General features: G+C 39.6%; 2 protein-coding genes across 2 annotated transcripts in view; one reads left to right on the top strand and one right to left on the bottom strand.

The window, feature by feature from the left end:
* Window positions 1-24486, bottom strand: part of Hwt (SH2 domain-containing adapter heavyweight) — a 180880-nt gene that overhangs the window by 100275 nt on the left and 56119 nt on the right. The gene's annotated exons all lie outside the window — the stretch shown is intronic.
* On the top strand, window positions 20301-22496 carry LOC143188784 (uncharacterized). Its single transcript, XM_076393226.1, has 3 exons — window positions 20301-20330; window positions 21014-21441; window positions 21920-22496. Exons 1-3 carry the CDS (start codon window positions 20301-20303, stop codon window positions 22494-22496), a joined length of 1035 nt encoding a protein of 344 aa, XP_076249341.1.

The raw sequence follows: 24486 nt of genomic DNA, 5'->3' as shown, positions 1-24486 counted from the left end.
AAGCTCCACCAGTGAAAACTCCGATCTTTAACTTTAATTGACCTACTTTCGTGTCCAACCCATCGCGCGGAAGTAACTCTGATTACCTGTCCTCGGCGCGTCAGCGCAAAACCTCGCATATTTCTCAACCCCTCTCGCAAGACAGTTCTTGCGCAAACTTTGCATAATTTTACGATAATTCGTGCGCATGTTAATGACGTAGCGAAACGTAAAACAAAGAAGGGTGTCATTTGTTATCATTTTAGTTAAACTATCAATATTCAGTCCTGGACAATTCATTATCTGTAAAGGTAATTAAAAAAGAAAATTCATTATATCTCATAAACGTAGTCAGATAGGACATGTATTTATATGACATTTTTTCATTATTTTTAAGCATACAATCAACTCCCGAAGTGAGTCCCATATGTTATGAAGCACCCTGTATTTCAAGGTTGGTCGTCGACTAATTCAGAAAGCTCGCGAAAAGTTTTGATGTTTAGGTATGAGCAATAGAGACTGAGTTTGACAAAGCAGAGTAAAACAATCAGCAGATGTCGATTTCAATTTTGGTTATCTCTAGCCTGTTTCTATTCGGTTTCCTGTCTACTCACACGAGACAATAGTGATCCCATGACGGCCGTTGGAACGTCATTCCTGTGCACTGACATGCGCACACAGTATCACAGGTTTTAATTACGGGCCACATTTGCAGTGCACCTGTCTCCTTGGGGCGTATGCATAACCGATCATGGTTCTACTGTCAATATCCAAACGTCATAATCAGTTGGTAGATTCATGTTACAGGGATGTAACAACACATGGTCGTATCTGAGTAGGTATTACTAGCTCTGATCGAAAGCTTGGAGTAAGAGAAGTGGAAAATTACTGGAAATAACAGAAAAGCAAATTTGTGTAACTATAATTTAATTTTGTAAAATAATATCACGGTTTAGTTCAGTGCTTTGAGTAGAGCAACAGAACACCCTAAAGTGTTCTTCCACTACAAATTCCAGAAAATGAATGCTAGAAATTGTGTCTGTCAAGCAAACTAGCAGTATTCAATTTTGCTCAGCGTCACGACGCAAACTTTTCAGACGCTCCCAAACATTTCCATGGGAACGGCTGCATGCGAGTGTCCCCAGCCCGCGGGATGCTCTCTTTCTGCTCCAATCGACTACTTGCCAACGCGAATGTGGCACGTAATCAAACAGACGGTATGCGAACGTCAGATGGCGCAGGCTAACATATTGACAGCCGTCATCGTGTGATCATTACACAGTAGCATGAGAACATAGCCAGCCACCATCATCCAGCGTGGGCACAGGAGACACGAGGGTGGCGCTGGGAATCGCGTGGAATCGATGCAAATCTGACGGATGCTGGCGCGTTGCTTCGGGCAATGCGGGGAACAGACCACGATTACTTTCTTCCGCGACGCCTACACAGCTCTTCGCGCTTTTTCAACTCGATGCTTCGCGGCGGTTTTGAACACTCGACAGAGAGGAGAATGAGGTGGCCTAGACCGACTGTGCCGAATAGGGGAATGACTCTAATTTTAATAATTTTTTATTTGTAAATCTGATGTACAATAGGTAACAAACTTGATCTTATACACATATAGGATGGGTCACGTGACTATATCATAAGAATTTTCTGATAAATAATTTATTGCATTAACAAATGTTTCAAACGAAAGTTGGTTGGTATCGAGAGGAGCATATTAAAGAAGAGTACGCTCTCGATACCAAACAATTTTCGTTTGAAACATTTTTTCATGCAATAAATAGTTTACAAGGAAATTCAGGTGATACTGTTACGTGACTCTCCCTGTATAATATATTAGGTACATATTTGGTCTACTGAAAAGTTCTGTCCGATTTTTACTGTTTGTCTTTACTTAAAATAGGATAGAACTTTCCTAGTAGCTTAAAGGGAATAGCTAACTATGTCAATTACTATGTTATTGTTTTGGTTTAAAAAATCTCATTTTCTCATATGTGTCTCTTGTACAGTTTTTTTAACTCAGAACCTACATATTTTGTACATAAAAGAAAACTCAATAACACTTCGTTGCAAAAATTCGTCATCAGTAGATTTTTGTGTAGAATTTGAATGCTATGATTTTTATTATATTATACAGTTTAAACATCTGCTGCAAATTGCCTTTTAATTTTGATGTAAATATGTTTTCCGTCTTATCAGTATATTGTCCATTAACTGTTCATTAAATCTAATTAATTTTTCTGAATGAATAACCTGAGCTGTTCTGTATACAGTTCAGAGAAGTGGTATGTTAAGAAACACAGTAAATCCTGCCCCCTTTTAGCATAAGAATCTTTCTTTGAATTCTCGTTTCGCAGTTACTCGAGTGCACTCGTTCGTGCCAGTCGATACGTGAAAACGGAAAACGCGTAGCAAACAGTTTTACCCTATAGAGAATCGCGGCCGTGAAATTGATGGCTCTGTTAGAATTTATCTTCACGATGTACGCTCTGGAAAGTTTAGAGCTGGAAAAAACTTCCTATTCCACGGATTTTTATCACACTTATTGAGAGAAGTTTTAATTAAAGTAATCTTACACCCACGATGCGAATATTCCTAGAAGTACAGGATTTCACGTACTCTCCTTTCGAGTACGTCGATTCCCTCTTATTTGAAATATTAAGAATTTTACTGTCAATATAAATGCGTATGTTAAAAACAAATATTAATTTACCAGTATTATAAGCACAGTAATATAATACTATAAAGATTTTGTCAAGAAAAAAACTGAACCTTTAATTGTTAGCTACGTTGTGGTTTCAGATAAATGTCTGACTATTTTCAGGACTCTTCCACTTGCTAATATGAATACCCTGTATACTGAAACAGAAGGTGAATTTTTTTCGCAAATTCTTCAGTTTCTAGTTTCATTTCATTCCCACAAACTGAGTTACATTTTTAATTAAACAAAATATTTCACTCTCTCTGTGTCAACTCTTAACTTTGTAAATCTCTTCAACTAATAATCCCTAGACTCAATCCAATAGATTAGCTGTAGTAATTAGCAACAATTAAAAGGTATGAAATATTACTTCACTATTCAACACATTCGAATCCAATGACCCATCCACTGGATCAAAGAACAGCTCTCCTAATTAATCAAGGACACAAAATGTGTCATTTTTATGGTAAAAAGACAAAAAAGAGTTGGTTGCTGAGGTCAGTCTTGGCAAAACAAACTGATCTTGGATGTGTTAAAGAAGCATTGTTCGTTTACCTATAAAAAAATACTAAACATTTATTTCGCCCATTATTTTACTTATATTCTTAATTCGTGTACCTGAAAGCTCAAAATTCCGTTTCATTCTCTCATTGTTTCGGTTCTTAAAATCGGTTTCACGAACCGTGTTACGTTCTGAGTAGTGACGAAGTTAATGTGCGATACCTTGAGGTCTCGTCGGGGGAATAAACGCGACGACGCCGTAGGCAGTGGAGACACCACACGGCTGGGTAAAAGGGCTCGGTCGTCAAGGTAGCAAAAAGGCACGGAGAAAGGTGAGCGCGACACGCAGCACGCTGCACTTATAAATCGCTTAATCGCTGCTTTTCACGGATCAGGAACTTTAGAAAAACTTTCCCGTTCTGTCCCAGGCCCCGGGTTCCTCAGTTCCTTCTTCGCAGCAACCACTTGGAGCGTTCACGTCGAGAATGCTTGATGCGAACGAAAAGCGATCCGAGCTTTCGGTGACGTTTCGTTGATTCACGCGGCCTTGGCATGGCGGTGGTTTCTTTTAACGCTTGGAAAACCGTGACACTGCTGAATATCCTAACCTTGCGGATTTTTAACCAAGACAAATTTACTTGCGGTGATGAAAAACAGTTCTGGGTAATTAGGCAGGCATTTTTAGACTTTTGTTTTATACCCTGAAGAGAAGTTCAATATTAGACGTTTGTTCACGTGAAAAGGAAATGGAAAGTCTTAACTGAACCAAAGGTATCAGTCACTAGTGATTAATTATTTTTGTTAGCAAACAATTTTCCTCATTACACTTTTTAATCATAAAATTCAGCTTAAAATAGTTTAGAAATTAATATTAAATTAAACTAAAAGCTATAGCAACACGATTTTACTCAAATTTGTAATTCATTTGAAATGAGTTCAATACAATCACGATCACTGACAACCAAGTGATTAATGAAAACACAACACTGTATTCCAAAAGTCAAGTTGCTCATAGTCAACGATCCATGTTCATAACGCTCGGCAAAGGAGTTCGTCGAGAGAGAAACGAAAGAGGCACGCAATGGGAAAGTTGGAAAAAGCAATAGAATGACGAGCGAGAGCATAGAGAGAAAAACGAAGAACAAAAGGGAGGGACTAAAATTACAATTTCACGGAGCAAACACAGTTGGGTGGACGGCTGCGTGCGCGTTTGCGTTTCATTAAGAAAAACGACGGGACATAGAGCGCAGCAAGAGCACGAGTTACACGTTCGCGTGCACGTAAATCCGCGAGTTCTGAAGCAGGAACACGGCGTGAACGTCGCGGAACGCGTTCAGCGCTAATTATGAGACGACAAGGAGGAAAGAAACGGTCGAAAACTTGATTACGACCAGAGGGAAGAAAAACGGTCCCTTCGCCGTGAATATTCATACTTCTCTGCCTGGTATCGTTGATGCTAACCATCCAGAGAAGTCGACGACTAAGGACGGGGATTAAGAAAATTCGTAAGAATGCTATTATTGTGATTTGCATAAGAGATTATGCTGCAAACTTCGTGTCACTGAATTAATATTTCATTCGAGGGATATTTGTCGAGCGAAGATGAAGCCAGGCCGTGGAGGCGCGTGAGATAAATGTTAATCAAAACGAAGAATAAATGGACAACGACGAATGGATGCAGGATCATCGAATGATCGATTCAAATGGTTTCCCTCAATGAAAAAGGACCGAATTACACGGTACGTTAAGGACGTACCGGTGGAACATCAATCTGGATCAGGGGCACCCCTGTAAGACCTCTATCTAACACCCTAGTAGCAATTTTATGCAACTGCATCCAAGAGACACTGTGACTCATTCTAATCTATGGAAAAATCAATACACCGTTTTATAACATCGTTTCTGGCTGTGAACGTAAAATTAAATTTGGAGAGAGGAAGAAATAGCATCGACATATTTTAAAGCTATTTTAAGCTTTCTAAAAATGTCAAGTTATAATACATGAGATTCAAAAGAACAATGAATGATGATGATAAATCACTCTTTTCATATATTCGATATGGTTAGAGATCTAGTAAGGGAAATTCAAGAAAAAGAAAAAAGATATTAGAAAAGTAAAAAATGTACTATGCTGTCTAAAAGTCTGGCTAAATACGGGTCTTATCTATTGCAGCAATTTTTCTCAATTTTGCTTAAATTCTGTATGGTGCAATTTGTTCTCGCAACTGCAGTTTCATATTTTAGCTCCAATTAGTTATACTGTATGCATTTCCCCTCGCTATTGTACCAACAATGTCAAACACATAAAAAACATGCATTTATCAATACTTTCTCTAATCTCAAAAGTGTATCCATAGCAACAGAAAAAAAGATATATCAGACCCCTAAATACCTCAAATGTTTTAAAATTTCATAAACTCGATCAAGCCGCAACATTCGTTTGACCCTATCTCTAAGCCCACCAATGAAAAGCCAAGCCACGTTTTCTCGTCGTTCACCAACGCAAAGTAACCGCGTCAAAAGAACGACCGTTTGAAACGCAATTCAATCAGCATCAGCCTCATCGAATCGATACGTTAAAAGCACTCGACTTTGCCGTCTAACAATTAATTAATTAAATTCACGCGAACTTTCCCACTCTTTCGCACACGCATGCGTCCCGTCTCCACTCCAATCATAGAAACGATGATTCGACTCGTCGGGACTCAATCCTATCAAAACGCACGTCTCAGCAGCTCATCGATCACAGTTCTCTATCGGCGCAAGAAACGTTTCATCTCTGTTCCGCGGTAGGTGTATCGGGGGATAGCGAGAAGAGACGTGCAACAATCTATCCAGAAGAAGTTGGAACGTTTCCAAGTCGAACTTCCCTATAGCCGTCGTACCGGAGGTTTGACGAATCTTCGAAGTTTCCGCAGTGCGGAGCGTGGCGGGGGAGGAGGATGAGGAGAACGGGATCCCAGTGGGAGCACCGAGACGGTGATGCTGATAAGCGATCGACCAAGAGAAACGTACTCGCGGCGCCTCGTTGTTTGCGTTCGCTGATTGCCCGACACGTCTTCCCCTCCCTCGTCGCCTCTTTTTACCCCGCCGCTGGAATTCCGATCGGATCAAGCGTTACGACACACAAATAATGCTTAATACACGCTACGCCCTCGCCCTAGCGCGCTGTGTACACCTCCACCCTGCTGACGAAGTAATTATTTTCCCAACCGTGAATATCCACGAGGTAGTATCGATTTTTTAGTAATCTATGATTTCACATCATTTCATTCGGATGAGAAATAACATTTTGAGTTGTTACATTCTTGTGAAGATGGAAGTAATTCTAGTTTGAGAAGCCAGAGAAGTTGGGATAATACGCTTCTTATGGTTTATTAGCGGTTTATCTTCTCTGCTCTTTGGCTAAAGTTCAACAACAGGTTGAAGATGGAGCACACTAATTCTCGAGTGGAGAAGTGTTTTAAGTAGTCAGACTATGATGTAGGTCGATTTTATTCTGCAGTATAGATCGAGAGTTACGTTGATCGTAATATTTATTATTCTAATATTCTAAAAAATAGGATTACTGTAACCAGTCTAAACGATAACTATTGCCAAGAGAATAAATCGATCGTTTAGGCGATCATATACTTAAATGAGTATAATAACGCCTAATATACAGACCACCCTCGCCGTGTACGCACGAGTTCCTCCTACACTTTCATTTAACCCCGCTAACGGCGTAATTATTTCCCCAAGCGTGTGTATCCACCGAGATAGGTACGACTGCGGATAGATTACGCAGGACGATGGGAACCTGTCGATTTAACGAACGCTAGATATCGATAAGCGCTATTCTGTATGCCTCGAGTTATTATGGGTGTTACGGGTGTTAATTCCGCTGCAGAGAACTCTGGCGAGATCAAATTTCTGTCTAGACAGTACTTGTTAACAAACTATCATTCCGATCATTATCGACCAGTTGATTAATGTGATTAAATATTATAGCACAGAATTTCATTATTATGTTATCGATAGTGATTAATTTCAAATTTTAGCCTTAAGCGACAGTACACCTTTTGTAGACTATTATGATCCCATGGAATAAATTAGTCGAAAAACAAAAGGTCAAATTTAAAGACCTGATCCAGCGATTCGATTAATCGATTCTTTCCCCCTTGTATGCGAAATCCCTTGAGTAACTTCGATAAAACCGACGCTCGTCGGTTCGTTTACTGTAAAAACAAATTGCGAGTGCCATTAAGGCGAACCTGTAATTTTCTGATAATCCAACTGTAGTATCGTGCCGTGAGGACCACTGTCTTTGAACAATGTATTTATGTTCTCCTATTGGGAAGTTTCAAAAGCTCGCTCGCTCCGAAGTTTCCACAGCAAACGAAATTAAAGAGAAAAAGGTTGGTGCTGAGGGGCGAGGAGAACGGGTGGCGTGTAAAGGGAACGCGCGTGGGAGTTCAGAGGGAGAGACGGCAGCTCCGAAACTGGTATTCTTGACATGCAAAGGGCCCACTACATCCAAGAGTGAACCTTTCTCATCGAAAACATTCTTCTGATATTTTCGGAATAACATTCTTCATATACCTATCTTATCAAAGTGACATTTCAACTCTGACAGAGCTTGTAATGAATTCACTAAATAACTATATTTCCTATTTGGGAATTTGGTCAAAGAGAAACTATAGGAAACTCTTAATAAAAATCTTACAGAGTGAGAAATAAATTGAATCTCTTTTCACATTCATTTTTATGAACAGTAGAAAACCTAAAATTTTAATAAATTCCTTTTTCTGAAACTTATAATTTATAAATATCTTAGATAGATACTTTATTATTATATGTACCAACTGTATCCAGTCTACCTAATTTCAATATTTTAAGTATCTTAACTCGATGAAACTTTAAATTAGAAATAGAGAATGGGACACACCTGACGCAGGTTCTTTTTTCACCAGGATCTCTGGTAACTTGTACTCGTCAGCAAAACAGTTCGAACTGATGCTCCCGAAACACAAGGGACCCATTTGGATAGGGCTTGATCTTCTCGGCGGGTATATTCTTGTGACGTTACGTATATATTTTCCCCACATTTTTTCTTTGCACCAGCTTCTACCCTGAAGGAAGGACTGTACGATACCATAAACATGCCCCGCTGTAAGCGACGGTCATGGAACTTATGCTATTCCCATAGCGAGCTGAACTGTATCCTACCGCCAAAACACGACGCTTACGAGTCGACCATATATTATTCACGAGACTACCAACGCCACTTCCTGTTCGAACAATCACTTTGTACCAACTAACTCGTCGATTACCAGAATTTACACGCACCATGAATTAATTAAACTTATTTGGAATGTGGGCTAGATCTGTGTGATAGTCAAAATATTAGCTAACGAGTGTATACGAAAGATGAAGCTTGAAGTGAGACATACTCGCCTGCGAATTTTTTAAAACGAATTCAATTGTATACAAATATAAAAGAGCAGTGAGACATATAGTAGTAATAATTGTCCGTTGAACAGTGTAGACAAATATCGAGAACAATTTTTTCGATACATTTTAATTGGAATAACTTCTATCGTAAACCCCAATGGAGCAGTGTCGTTCGTTCGCGTTCATTTTCAGGGTGTTCTGCACCGGTGACTCGAGCAGTGAGACAAAAGCGTCTATTATTCGCAGTAAACATTCGTACCATTCGTTAATTATTGAAAATTAAAAAGAAACTGAATTTTGTGAGAGTATGATATTTCTCTGCATAACAACTTCAATTATGTTTGTGCAAAATACTGTTACTTTCATGAACAAATCAAATGATAAAATATTTATAAAATAACAATTGGCTAAAATAATTCATGTAAATTCTCGCTAGTTTTAATAAAAACAGTAATTTCATTTTAGTATTAAGTATTTTAAAAGAATATTTTGAAGTGTTGTAAAAACAGAAAACTAATAAGCGAATGATTTATGTAAAAACAAACATTCATCGACAATCCGTTGTCAAAGCAAATATGTTCAGTAAGACTATTACGAACGATCAATTTCACAATACAAACTCCCACAATGTGATTTTCCCAGTGCCTCGTAGCAAACTCAATATTTAAAGTCCAATGAAGAGTAGTTTATTGCCAATTGAAAACCAACATAAAGTTTTATATTTATGATATGAAGAATTACAATGTGTCAATATTGCGAAAAAAAAAGTTTTACGAACAATTTCGGAGCACTGCACTTCTTAGACTGTTTATCGTCCCTTTTGCTTAGCTTCTCCCTTAAACTATATGTAGTCTTCAATTCAACCTGCAGTCGAGAGAGCCAACCCTATTAGAAACGTTATTAATCTCGTAAAAACTAATGACATGCGATTCAATCTTACTACCTACACTATGCAGCTTCTTCAACCATGCAAGAAATGAGAAAAGGGGGAATTGTTGCCCTTGGAACATAACTTTAAAGAAATCTTCGTAATATTATTCTACAGAGTCCTTTAAGAAAATAAAACATTTTATAGTTTCTGCCTGAATAAGTAAATCTCTGTAAAAGTAGTAGAAACTTTCCTGTATCGCCACCTGTTCGCCACATACATTGCAAAAGCAGGAAAGGAAATAGTTTTTGAAGTCAAAACTTTCAATTCCTCAATTGCAGTCTCGTAAATTTCACTGTTCGAGAACTTCTGTATTCCACGAGAACGACGATATCAGAAACATAGAAGTTGAAATTTATGAATTGCAGAAGTTGCAAGCTGGCGAACAAAGCTGAAATGAGAGGACAGGACTTCTTATTAGAGAAACAAGCATACGCAAGACCATACGAAATTAGGTTGCTAGATTTTTAGTCAAGATCACTGAGAAAAATGTCATTAAGATAATTGCAGGTACAGCTGCTGCAATGTACTCTCGCAAATAAACTCAACAGGTAAAGAAATATGTACAAAGAATTGACGTAAGAAGTGATCTATAGGTATGTGGACGAGCAGGTGCGCTACTTTTCTAAATAACTACTTCAGAAAACCAAAGCAGCACTTCTATTGATTATGATACAATGAAATAAGGAAAGAAAAATAAGAATACGTGCTTTTTAGAAATTTCATATTTGTCTTCCTCTTCACAGACTTTAATCTTCTAACTATTTAATCTTCTATGTTTAACATTCTCCTTAATCACTAATTGAATAAGAATTTCCTACACCATTTTCTATTTCGTCAATTTTTAATTTCTGTATCAAGAATCACTTACACAAGTACGTTTTCACTAAACGTAACAACGTTATCAGTTCTCCAGTGTTTCAAACTTTGCCCCGGTCCCTCGACTCCATTACGTATGCAGAAACTTTCTCCTGTACATAATCGTTTCGTACACCATTTCAATGTACATATGTGTCATCGAAAAGCGCATTCGCGCGAGTACAAAGCACACGGAAACCGAGTCGCATAATCGTGGCGGAGTTCGCCATTCAGAAGCAGCAAGCAACGCAATCAAGAGTACGACTTTAAGGTCACCGATAGGGAAGAGAACTATGGTCGTCGAGTAAAAGGAATCGAAGAGCGTGTTGTTGTCCTACATCTTTACGAGCTCTCACCGCGATTGCAACGACGGTAGTGGTTGCAAACGTTACGCGTCGAAAAGGGAACGATGCACTCGTGGCTTTTCCAATCGTGACTTCACGCACGTTTCGATTTTTAGCGGTCGATAGAAACGGAAGAGAGGAAACCCTAGGGAGAATAAGAGAACCGATGCGTCGTTAACGAGAGACAGAAGTGTCCTCGGGAGATTTTAGGCCGCGTTAATGAAAGGAAATTGAGGTAAATAAAGGTGATGACACTCGAACCGGAAGGAAGGAATTTTTCTGTCGAAAACGCGTTTGATAGCGCCAGTGATGTTTTAATGTAGCTAAATTATCAATACGATGAGACTGAATAATTTGTTGAGTATTTTATTGGAATTGCAGAAATATTGAAATGCGCAAAAATTTGACCATTTTTGCGAGAGGAAGAATGCAAAATGTATGTGGTTTGGAGAATTCTGCGTTGTTCGCAAATATTTTTCGAGATACTGTATGAGGGTGCCACTTGTTTTTAAATTAAATTACTGTAAAAATATTTCAATAATAAAATAATGTAATCATAAAGTAATATTGAATATGATGAAATGTGAAATAAAATACTAAACCTTCGGAAATATTATTGTCAATTACTATGTATACCTGTAGAATTTTAGTCCATAGTGATTGTTCTTAAAATTAAGAGACTGACTATTATTTAACTTTGATTATTGTAAAGATTTTGTACCAAAATCTTTGTACAATTACAAATATTTGTAACAAATACAATTAAGAGAAGTTTAATGAAACTATACAAAATTAACCACTATTTAAATACACATTACAAAACAGATTACGAAATGAAAACCATATTAATTCATTTCTAAATACTATTACGTCATACTCCACCCCTCAAGTTATACCATAACAACAGCAAATCAACTTCATGAATACAATCTCTAGAATAATAGCACATTGTTTAAGAACAGTTACATCCACAACATCAAAAGCAAGTATTGCGCAAATATTTACATCTCATCGAAATTTCCCCTCCAAAACGTCTATACCCCCGAAGCATATAAATTAACGAATATCTCCCACAAACTAGCATCACCCAGCACGAAGCCGGCACGAAAGGAACCGGTGTCACGACACGAACAATAAACACACGACAAGCCAAGAGGCCACGTGTACCTACAGTCCCCATGCCAAGTGTGATCGAGACGGATCGAGATCCCGCATAATCACGTCACTCGCCAGCATCCTCCTACGTCATCCGCGGTTTTCCCTCTTTCACAGTTGACCATCGAGCCATACGTCGCACTGGCTACGTATTACTCTTCTCGACGACACTGCCTCGCCAACCCGCTCTCGATCGCGTCGAGGGACGCAGGTACAGACGGGCGGATAAATAAACGCACCCTAACCTCTGACAATACCTCGACGCGGTACCGAAGGGCGACTACGCGAGTCAAGAAGCCGAACGATGACAGCGGGCTCGACGTGAACGTGTGTTTACACCCACAGGCTCGCGCGGCCGTGCGAGACGTGCGTACGTGAGAGGCGAAACGTCGTCGCGGGGTCGTTAGCTCTCGTGCATGACGGACGGGGCACGGTGGATGACGATGAGAGAAATGGACTCACCTGTCGCGACGGAGGACGGGACCGGAAGACAGGGACGAGGCTGGTGCCGGGCCAACGGTGCACACTATCTCTGGGACTCGAGCGAGGACAGGCGACAGAGCACAGGTGTACGAATCTCCGAAGACGCGGCTATGCCGCTCGAGTGATCGGTGTGGACTGCAGAAAAGCCCGCAGATGATATCAGAGACTTAGGGGAGACTGCATGACATCATCGCCGGCCAATCGCGGCCGGGCCGGCGCTGCGCACGCGCACCACCCCTCGCTGCCGGGGCTGTTGCGATATATCGCAATCGATTGCTTAACTTCGCGCCCCCAGCGACCGAGGCGACACCTGCTGCCACCGAGACGGCGCTCGAAGAAGCGCGGGAGAATTCGGGCTGCTCGAAGAGGGGCGATTAACAGAGGGGCTTTGATGTGTCGGGAAGCGTGGATGTGTGGACTTTGATGTCCTTGCAGATTTCCAGGGGCGGGGGAGCAGTCAGATTTGGGGTACAAGCATTGTTTTATTAGCTGTGAACTGACAGCTCATAAGTAATATCGCTGTTCTAGGATATCCCTTTTACATAAAGACACATGTAAGGTTGCCTGCAAGGAAGAGTTTTACTTGGAGAAAAGATACTTTATGTTAAAAGTACTTTTCTTAAAATAAAAGCTTGTCTACAGCAGCTATCATAAGTATTCGAACAGTGCCACATTTTGAGAAAAACGCAGGTTTCTTTGCAGTAGGTGGTATATATTCTTTACATTTGTTTCGTATTTCTATTATATCTTAAAATTAAGTATATGTAGCGGTACAGTATTGTACGTATTGTATGTATTGTATATATTATCTATAAATGGTAACATATGTTAACAAAAATTCAAGAAAGACATCTCTAATATTTTTAACATTATCATTAATAATATTTATATATTGGTAATATAGGATATTAACTTGAGCAACAAGGATCACTTAGAATTTGAAACAGCATATCATTAGAGATATTAGAGATATCTTTCTAAAAAAAGAATAATATCTAAAATACCTCTATCTCTACTATTTTTCTTTAGAAAGATATCTTTTTATTGATAGCACCTTAAGACACAGTAAGCCCACAGGTGTTTTAGAAAGATATCTCTAATATCTCTAATAACATGCTGTTTCAAATTCTAATTGATCTTTCTTCTTCAAGTTAATATTCTGTATAAAAAACTAGTGATCTCTAATAATACGTTGTTTAAAATTCTCATTGATCTTGATTGCTCAAGTTAATATTTTATATGAAAAATGAGTGAACAATTATTGAACTAGAATATTTCTGAGTATTCTTCTTTTCAGTTACCTTATAAATTGTTGTATCCTCATCTACACATTTTGCTACAATCTTTAACAATTTCAAGACCCGTAATTTTAATCTAAGAAAATACTTTAAAATAAATATTTTTTAATAACTTCCTAGTTCGTGTCCAAATTTGTGATTTACTGTACTAATGACCCCCAAAAAGTTATGCAGTTAAAGAGTTAACCTTTTTTTGCAAAGGTTTATGAAACTATCATTAGCGTAGGCCGAAAATCGTTTCCTCCTGAAACGAGTGTCGCTTCCTTATTCACGGTGCTTACCGAGAGGAATATTCGTGGTAGAAGTCTCTACGGGGTAACGACCAACGCAAAAGGCGGGTTACGTCCAACGCTCGTACACCACGAGAAATTGCTATTCGCAGCAATTAACTTCGTCCACCTAGTGGAACGACAACCTATCCAATCTCGTACACGGTGACATTTTCTGATTCGAAGCTCGGCATTCCGCGCTATCGACGTGTAACGGATGCACTAATACGATGGGTTTACTGTGCGTGATGCAAAAATCATGAAATGTCGTTAGACATGATAGTCTGGAAAGTACTTTTTATACTACTTTCTAATTAAAAATGTGATCATATGCAGGATATTTAATAACAGATGCTAGAAATTTTAAAAGGTGGGTCTACATGCTAACATACGAAGAAAATTCAAGAATGACGAAACTGTATATTTAAACCATTGCAAAAATGTCTAAGGATTGCCTGAAATGTGTCTGACTTGAGCGTTATTCTACTGCCAGCGTGCAGTAGTCAGGTCAGACATAACGAAGTCAGTAGAATAAGTCCCAAATCAGACATATGTACCTCTCTTAATCTTCAAGTATTTTTACAACCATTAATAATTTTCAAACGAAGCTACAAATACAATTTCATCATTCTTGATGTTCATCGTATTTTAGCTCCTAGAATCACCCTTTAAAGTTTCTAATATCTATTATCGAACATCTTGTATAGTGCATATGATGATATTTTTAATTAGAAAGTAGTGTAAAAAGGAGTCTCGAGACTATTATATTTAACAATGTTTCGTGATTTTTACATCGCGCACAGTAAACTGCACAATTTCGGCATTATTTATTGTCATCTCACTTTGGCATGTAGAATCATCCCTTAAAATGCCTGACACCTGTCGTCAAACCTCTTGCACAAAAGCAAGGATCTCTTATGGCATAGACAGTGAAGGAACCACCACGAAACCCGCATGAACATTCTCCTTTTCGAAAGGAAAGGACACAGGACGACGCGAAGAGCGCGATGTTCGTCTTCGCGGCGATCCACGGGGTCAACAGTTTCGGCCCTTCCAAATTACCGCGGCTCGACCTGGAAAGACGAAAACTTTCTCAGAGAATTACCGCCTTTCCACAGTTCCTTTCTCCGCTTTCTATGCCCCGTAGTTCAGAAGCACTCGACACGCTTTTTCAACGGCAATTTCACCTTGCCTTTACAAAGGAGGCTTTTGTATTCAGGCGCATGATAATGTTGTCTCCCATGCAAACGTTCCTCGCGCCTGTGTCGCATGCACGTGCACCAGTCTCGTGCAGATTCTCGATAAGAGAGCCACAAATATTTGACGAAGATTCGAAGGTACATGGAAAAGGGAGCCGCGTTACACACGCTGTCTGCGGGAATAGTTTTACATATTTCATCAAACATCAACACAGAAGAAGTTTACGCTTAGACTGTACAATAATACAAAAATATATATATGTTTTTTTATATATATGAAACAAGAATAAGAATCTTTTCTTTGTGTATAAATAAAATTGTTCTTGTAACTATAATTACTCTAAAAAAAGCCCACGAACATGGAAATCGCTTTTAAGGTAAAACTGGGTATAATTTATAGTATAGACATACTGTATTAAGAATCTATATACATACGGTATGAGGATTTCCTTAGACTATATGTATACTAGAAATTATACCAAGTCTTATTCCAAAAGCGATTTCCAAGTTCGTGGGCTCTCCTTCTTTAAATCCAGGCGCAGAATAATTTAAAAATTTCTGTCGATAAAAAGCAATGGTACCGGAGCGAAAAGGGAGAATGAACGAGACATCATGCATTTTTCTTCCTACACAGCACAATAAGGGACACCGTGTACGTTCCGACTTCGTTCCTTCGATCCCGACAATCCCCCGCCGCGGAGCAAAATCCTATACAATCCCGATATTTCCTGGATCGGTTTGCGTTTCGCGACTTTGTTCTTTGAAAGCGAACGACAAGCCCGCCAGGCCGCCCTCCCCTTTCCCGGCTCGCGTATTTATGAAACGGCAAAGCGTGCATGCACGCGTACACATGTCCTCGAAGTTTGTTCCCTTCGAAGCGTTCGCAGAAATGGTATGAGGAATGGTCGAATTATGCGACATATTGCGGGGCCCGTGCTCCCTCGAGCGCCCACATGCTCGCGCACCGGAAAAGCTCTTTCCATCGACGACACGGGGGGAGGAATTGTTTCGACTATGAGCGCCGTACGCGAGCCTTTTCCTCTGCAAAGATGGGAGCAGACTTCTGTTCTCAGATATCACCGTAATTATATGCGGCCTGATGTGGTTTCACGAAAACCATGGGGAAAATGATGATGATCCTGTAGGTAGGAGGAAACGAGAAATAACGCGTACAGGGTGGTCCCCTTAAGTAAGGCCACCTAAATATCTCTTTTCTTAATTGTGATAACGCAAGAAATATTTCACGTGCAATTAGACTCTATGCAGACTACACAACTCTGTGTAAAAATTCTGTATGTGCTGCTATACATCACTGTGGCATTGTACCATAAAAGGTAATCATTTACAGAAATCCTTTGGTACAAGTTGCACTCAATGGGAAACTTATTTCCGTTCCTTCACAATTGAAGGGAGTGGAACTGTTCAGCTAGAGCGAAAGCAAACGTGATAACTGATTACTTCTTCACAATAAAACCGATGGGAGAGGAGAAGATAGATTACACTCGGTCAGGAGAACCCGAGAATACGTACAAATCAATCACAGAGCTAGTTGGTGGATTACGCTCCACAATGCTTCTGTATCACCTGTATCGATCAGGAAGGGATGACGTTGCAAACGAAGTTTCCTGCGCTGAGATTATGTGTCGACAGGTGACGCCCATTTCTTTTCTCAGGGCACATCAGGATATTGATACTGATGAATAAAGACATCGACTGGAAGAAAATATGAAACTATAAAAGTATATGGATACTTTGTACTCGTTTACAATTTAACGATTGCGCTACCAATTCATCCAGCATGCTTACGAAGCACAATGAAACTTAATCTCGTATCCGAGATCACTGAAGACAGTCACGTTCGATGTTATCGTCGCGTCTGTGATCGTTGGATGTGCGGGAATTGCAGTTAGATGTTGCTGTTAAAGCTGAACATTTTGACTTGTGCTAAATTCGTAAATCATATGCATACACGAAATTTTCCTTAAAATTTATAAATCACTGATATTGCTTGTACAGCACACAATTTTATGATAATATTACGCTATAAGCTTGCTGCAAGCTTTATCATTTTCTTTAAATTATTTGGAACTAATAAACAATTCTTTACCTTTCTTACATTTTAGTGTTTAGTGGCAAACTCAGTGATAGAAAAGTAGAAGCACCTCATAAAGCAGATTTTGTTACAAACTTCTCCAACACTTGTACGTGTATTCTCATCACTAACACATTAAAAAAACCGATTACTGCGGTTAAGTGTTCTGCGTAGGGACACATAAAGGGAACGGGGTTTCGCCGGTGGCTACACAATTTAGATAACGTTTCTGAAATATCGAGAACATAATACTCGTGTTCGTTTTTCACTGTCTGACAGAGATCATACGTCACGATGACACAATATATCGTAAGGTAGATACGTGACATCCTCAAACAAAAGAAGGGGAGGAGTATTGAGGAATCTGAAATTCATGTGACCTCATTTTAATGCATCAGATACACTTTATACTTTAACTATTTTTTTAGAAACTTGCCAACAAACATAAACGTATAATTAAATTATTATTTTCGACTCGAGGTCCAACTGAAGTCCAAAAATAAAACAAAAATAAGGCACTAAAACCTTTCATTTCACGAAAGGCACTTATTTAACAAATAATTACATATCTATCCCATTTTATCCTTGCTTTAATATCATACCATCGATTCTCATCAAATATTAAAATAAACTAAAAAAACAAGACCTGCAAAACACTATCCACATATTCATAAGTAACCCCAAATACATGTATAAAACCTGTTCCAACAGATGAGCGAACATGTATCGACGAAACGCAAGACTGTACCTAGTTCCTAGCTTTAGCAAAAGTATTTCAAAAGCTTCGAAAGACCTACAAGTTCAAGAACATTTAATGTCCTGTCAGCGAATACTACCCAAGTACGTACTACGTCTAACTTGTTCAACGCGAGTAACCCATTGAAATGGCGTCATGAAACTTCGACGCGAAACAACGGTCGACGAGCAGGATCGGCGGTGTCCGTGGTCGAGGAAACGTTGAATATTAAATTCAATTTGTTTCGTCGTAGACGTCCGAGCAACGACGAGAAGCGACGCGTGTTTCCATCTCGCGGATTTACATAAGTGACTTATGGTCAGTGAGTATTACCCTCGATGTCGGGGATGGCCCGCTCGGATATCTTTGATGTGACGTTCGCGTAGGGATTCAAATGAGGGATGGTCGTTATGAGGCTCGGTGTAGAATATCATACGCGTGTATTTGGTTTCGTGCCACGCGTGCTGGGTTGCGAACCGGTACTTTCATTACCGTCTCGAATTAACGGCCAGAGTTCAAGACCGCATAGAAATTACCGCATTACTTTTTACAAAAATTATTCCCCACAGCCTTCGTCGCACAATACCGACTTGGAAAGTTTCACTTTCATGCATAGGTTACAGCATGATTTATGGAATTCACTCGAGAAGTCAATGGACCAAAGCCCACGTTCGACGTTATTTCATGTTTTCGGGTCTTTATGTTCAGATCATTTTTTAGCGGCTGATCGAAACTGCTATCTTGAAGTTATTTTTGTATTTCAGTGAACGAGTTATAGTATAAGTATATTGAATATTTTTATAATATTTTTTTGGTGTAGTTTTTTATACAATATCTCTATTTTTAATTACATATGTATATTAATATAGATATATTTGAAGACTTGAATCTAAATAATTTTAGAATCTAGAATGTTATAGGGTTTAATAATCTTTAATATAAAACTTCAAATCAGTCATTTCGAGAGTTTCAATAATTTTAAACTAATCTTTGAACAATCAATTTGAAGAGAATGGATGTGGAATAATATCTAATACCTCGAAGATTTTAATTAGAGGGAAGTTAATATAGGCAACCCTTCTACATTGTAGTCACGAAAATGAAAATATCATGAAAAGCAACAGGGGACCAAGACACGCAACCGTAAAATGTAATCCCAGAGTTCGTTCAAAGATTATCAGTAGTGACCATCGAAGGGATCAAAATGGATGCTGCGTAACAAGCACGAGTTACCCGAAGGGTCGCACGCGAGCCAGTAACGATTTTTCATTCATAATTAACTGTCACCCGTGAACGGTCAGGTTATCAAGGTGGAAACAGAAATTCGTCACACATTACGTCGTTCTATGTAGGTATTTATAGTAAAGCTGTTCTACCACTGACAGTGACACAAAATTGCAGGCGATATTAATGATAAAGTTATGCAAGATCATTAATACAAACAGTAATACAGATTCTGATCATGTTAATCGATAATTCAGTCACGCATTACGTCATTCATTACATCGTTCTACGTAAATATGTATGATAAAATTGGTCTGTCACTGGCAATGAAACAAAATTACAGGCGAAACTAACGATAAGATTATGCACGATTATTAATAAAAGTAATAATACAGATTCTGATCATGTTGATCGATAAATCAAACATGTATTTCAGGTAGAAGAGATTATTTCTCGTGTGTACACTATCACATAAAACTTATTACATCCCAAAGACAATTTACATAAAATTAATGTAGGAGGAATGTATAAAATAGGATACAGTAGACCCAAAGTCAAACAAAATAAACTAAAGAAAATGAAATATTAAAAAGTAGAGTATTTTGATGAATGAATTCTTCCCATCTTTGAAAACGAAGCAACACAGACTAATTTCCACATTCATCACGCACCTCTACCCTCACATCACCAATAACTAAAATCTCAGTCCCAAACACGCCCCAACGCGTCGCGCGGACACCCTCGCAGATCACCTTTAATTAATTCCGACGATGAGCAGCGAAATATGAGAGAAAGTAAAAACGAAAAAGGTTGCATAGAATTTCCAATTTTTCCTCTGCCCACAGGAGGGGAGGAACACGACACCGTAATAAATGCGTCGGTTACCTTTCGTCGACGCGGCGCGCATAGTAACGAGAATCGACGACGACGATTCCCCTCCGCCGATTTCATTTTCCGCGGCGAATCGTCGCGGCCAACGCTTTCGTTTCCAGCGACCGCGGGAATCGGTCTCCCTATCAGGAGCGGCTGGCTTTATCAGATAAAGTCGCGCTATCGGTCTTGGGCAAATAAGAGAACACGCTGACAGTTCGGCGATGACACACGGCGCCCGTAGTTACGGAGACGTACGTGCCGCAACAGTTATTTTTTTTCCCTCCCTTCGCTCCGCGCGTTCGTAATTTCGCCTGGCTCCGACGCTGCAAGGACGAGGAACAACGAGCCCAGTGAGTAAATTCAGCACGATCGATTGTAATATGTTCGCCCGTGTGCTCCTCTGTACGTGTCCTCGCGGATGAATAAGTGCTCCGCGTACCGCATGTCGGGCGACAATGTAAATCCCCGAAAACTAGACGCAAGTTTCGCGTGGCGGTTCGCTTTCGAGCCACCGAAACGCAGAATGAGTTTAATTGTACGCGAAATTGCGTCGCCGCGGGGGACACTGATCACGATTTGGTATTTTGTAATTGGCAGTAGTGGTATAAAGTTTGTTTGAATTGGTACCACTGACGACTTAGGCAGAGCTCGAACGACTGACTAAAGTCCACGAGGATTGTCTAACTCGGCAGGTGTGATAACAACTGATTAAGCGGCGCTCTTATCTGGCGAGCGTAATGAGGATATTCTTCCGTTCCAAGTTTGATGTTCTTCGTATCTCTGAAGTAAATCTGACTCATAAATCTGACGTTCAGATAAATTTTCGTTTATATTAGAAATACTCCAAGCAAACACAGACAATCAGTATTTCTTTCGTTTGCATACTGTAATTAGCTTGAAATTCGAGTATCGCTGAGACCTTTGTTTTCCCCAGATCATGGACTCTCTGTATCCGAATCTGTTCGAGAGATTCAAGAGCGAAGGACTCTGCCCGATTTGCCTGATGGAGATGGAACTAGCTCCCCGATACAACTGTAACAATGGACACACGATCTGTTACCGCTGCAAGCCTTACTATTACGCCTGTCCTACTTGTCAGTCGCCATTGGAGTTAGTGATGCCAGCTTCAAATGCTGGACCATCTTACATACCGCCACCCACTCACTTCTTACCTCACCCACCATCGAGTTTCGGCGGTTCTAATGCGAGCGCTCCATCGCTGGAAGAAGACTTTCTTAATAATGAAAGACACTGGTTTCCATCGACGCCTTCTGAAGACCAAGAACTAAAGTCGTGCTCGTATACTTACCTAGGATGTTGGGTGAAGGTACCTGAACACCTGGTAGAACTACATGAGTCTCGGTAAACAAAACAGTTGTCTGTATTTTTTTTAAGACAGCGCCTGAGTATTTATGGTACACACTATTGAGTATTCTACTTCTCAGTTGGCCATTTTCCTTCAGACTCGCTTCAACCCCTTTTAACCTGTTCCAACCCTCCATAGACCACTCTAACCCCCTTCGACTCCCTCCAACTCATTCCAACCCTTTTCAACTCGCTGTAACCCGCTCGGACACACTCCAACTTATTCAGACCCACTCACATAGGTTTCAAATAATCCAGACCTCATCCGAGGATTAATCATAAACTCTTGCTTATAATAAACAAGAAATATTAAAACTCTTAGGCAGTCTGCGTTCTATTGAAAAAAGGTCCTAAGTAATGATCAACACTGAAAGAGCCCCAGACTTTAAAAACATTATGCCCATTGACACATCTACAAGTATATTTCAATTGAATTGTTTTAAGGAAGAAATCCTAATGCCCAAATAAATTTCAGATGTCAGTTTCGCCCTCATCTAGAGGAAGAGCAGCTTCCTACAGATCTGGCACACGGTAGCGACGATTTGGTGGAATGCAAGTACCGAGTCGTGGGATGTAAAGTAAGAACATCCCGCTGGAGAATCTCCATCCACGAGAATTACTGCCACTATAAAGATCGTTTTGAAGCACTGAACGATATGAGTGAAACTTTGGACCAGATAACGATCACGGACGACGACGTGCATGGCGATCCAGAAGAATTGGTGGAATGCAAATACAGGAAGTATGGCTGCATGGTCAACATGCCTAGAAGAAGGAAATTCATACACCAAGAGAAATGCAACTACAAGAAATACCAGGAGGAGGAGAGTGAGCCCTCCTCGGAGGGTGAGTATGACCCTGATGAACAGGTCACGTGCAGATGGGTCGAATACGGCTGCAAAGTCAAACCAAAACGTAGCCGCGTGGAAGCACATGAAGAAAAGTGCAATTACAGAATGGAGAAATGCGCGTTTGAAGAAAATGGATGCTCTGCTTTGTTTCACCCAGCGAGAAAGTTCGCTCATGAAAGATCTTGTCCATATGCTAATTAAGATCTATTTCTTTAATATTCATAGATCATAAAATCAAGATTTTTCTAGTCTAAGTGATGAAACTTGATAATTCTCTTGTTTTGAAAAGCTATTCTCGAAAATCACTAACATAATAATGTTAAATAAATCTAACTTTTCTCATATGCGATAAGAAGATATTTGATCATTTAATAAATAATCTCTCGGTGAAAGAAGTCTTCTATATTAAATCATTTTATTGGCTAGTGAAGACTATATGATTCTCCTTGGTATCCATACTTGAAGCTGTATTTATGCGCGACGTTCCATAATACGTGACGAAGCGTTCTTAATCTTCGTGGTACATAACGAGAAGACGTACAAGCTGCCTTGGAACTTCGAAATATCGATTCAAGAATGCGGAAGACAGGTCGAGCACATTAAATGCTGTATTAATTAGATTACCATGCAGGAAGTTCTCATTTGTAACAGCAACCCTAATGGAATACGAACTTGTCTCAGACAAAAGTATAAATACATGGAGGCCACAGGCAATATCAAAATACAATAAACCAGCTTCCAAATCGCTATTAAAACCCTAAATCTGTAATTATATAACGATATAGAGTTAATACTCTCTCAAACTCGAGAGATCGTACAACATCCAATTTGTTCAGCTTTAGTACGAAGCGAACGCGCTTCATTAAATTCCAAAACGAACAGAGCCGCGAAAAAGGCAATTAAAGGTAAACAACAAAACAGCAATCGCGCGCAAAGAGTACCGTTTACCATCACGGTGAACTCCGCGATTACCAGCTAACAGGTGGCCTCGTTTCGTACAGAATATCGACGTAGTTCATCAACGAAGGAATGTAATCCAACGATCTAATTAATTCCCGCCAATCCCAATGTGAATTAGACAAACGGTACAGTGGGCCTCGAACAGGAATAAAGCGCGTTTCCACGACTGATACGCGGTGCATCGGTAAGGAAGTTTAGAAACCCCATTAACCGCGATTTCCAAGAACTCCGAGGGATCATACCAGCGAGGATTATTCCCACCCTCTGTCCCTATCTCTCTCACCGTCATTTTCCCCTCTCCTCGCTGTATCGTCGACGAGATAGTGAAACTTACACCGCCATTCAGGGGATGATCCGCGGCACGATCGGCTGGAATGAGAGAATGACGGTGTGGCTGGGATATCGAACACCTGCAAGCTAATGGCACAGCCTCCCTAACCGCTGATCGCCTCGTGGCATCGTAACGCCGCCCTGGACATTTATAGGGATCATTTATAAGGCGGGCGAAAAAGCTTGGCAAGTGAACTGTCTTAAACGTGACCGCGCTCACACCGTCGAGAAATGCTTTCATACCCTCCATAGCCTTATACACGACAGATAAATCGTGTCGGATGGGACTATATACGCGTCTCGTTGGGTCTTCAGTGAACAGGTTGCTCGTCAGTATGCCGACGGCATGAAAATGAATGTCTGAATGTCTTCTGTCTTTGTTAGGATAACACGTCGAGGATAACTTGCTTGTTAAACCTGATTTTCTGTTCAATTTTCGTGCTTTCTTTTAATAGAAAAGAGATGGGAAAATGTCATTATGTATTTCGAGTTTCGAAATTTTAAAATGTATTTAGAGGGACTAAAATAATATTTATAAAGTGAATTCTAAATTTTGAAACGTGGAATAGAGACTATAATGAAACTAGTAATTATTAATTACTGCAAAAAACGAAATTCTCAATTTAATAGATCATAATCATAAGCCATTCACATTGCGTTTACATTTGGCAAGTTTTGGTCGAACAATTGAGCTGATTAATTTAAAGTCGATCAAAATTGTCGTTTCAAGTTGATTGAAATTGGGTTTACAGGGACAACTTTAATCAACTTCGAATTGAACAACTCAGTTGTTCGACTGAAAGTTAACTAATGCAAACATGGCATTAATGAATCATTATCATGCTATAGGAACTTTTACAATGCAAAGATTGCAAAGAAATTCTTATATTATTTTAAAACG

Source organism: Calliopsis andreniformis, chromosome 3 (genome assembly GCF_051401765.1).
Source record: "Calliopsis andreniformis isolate RMS-2024a chromosome 3, iyCalAndr_principal, whole genome shotgun sequence".
NCBI classification, from domain to species: domain Eukaryota; kingdom Metazoa; phylum Arthropoda; class Insecta; order Hymenoptera; family Andrenidae; genus Calliopsis; species Calliopsis andreniformis.
This window is presented reverse-complemented; position numbering and strand designations above follow the sequence as displayed.

Bases quoted from the DNA above. Each gene is read 5' to 3' on its own strand.
- LOC143188784 (XM_076393226.1), top strand. From the start codon at position 20,301: ATGACACACGGCGCCCGTAGTTACGGAGAC. The intron at 20,331-21,013 runs GTACGTGCCGCA...TGTTTTCCCCAG, and splicing joins GCGCCCGTAGTTACGGAGAC to ATCATGGACTCTCTGTATCC. The intron at 21,442-21,919 runs GTAAACAAAACA...AATAAATTTCAG, and splicing joins GTAGAACTACATGAGTCTCG to ATGTCAGTTTCGCCCTCATC.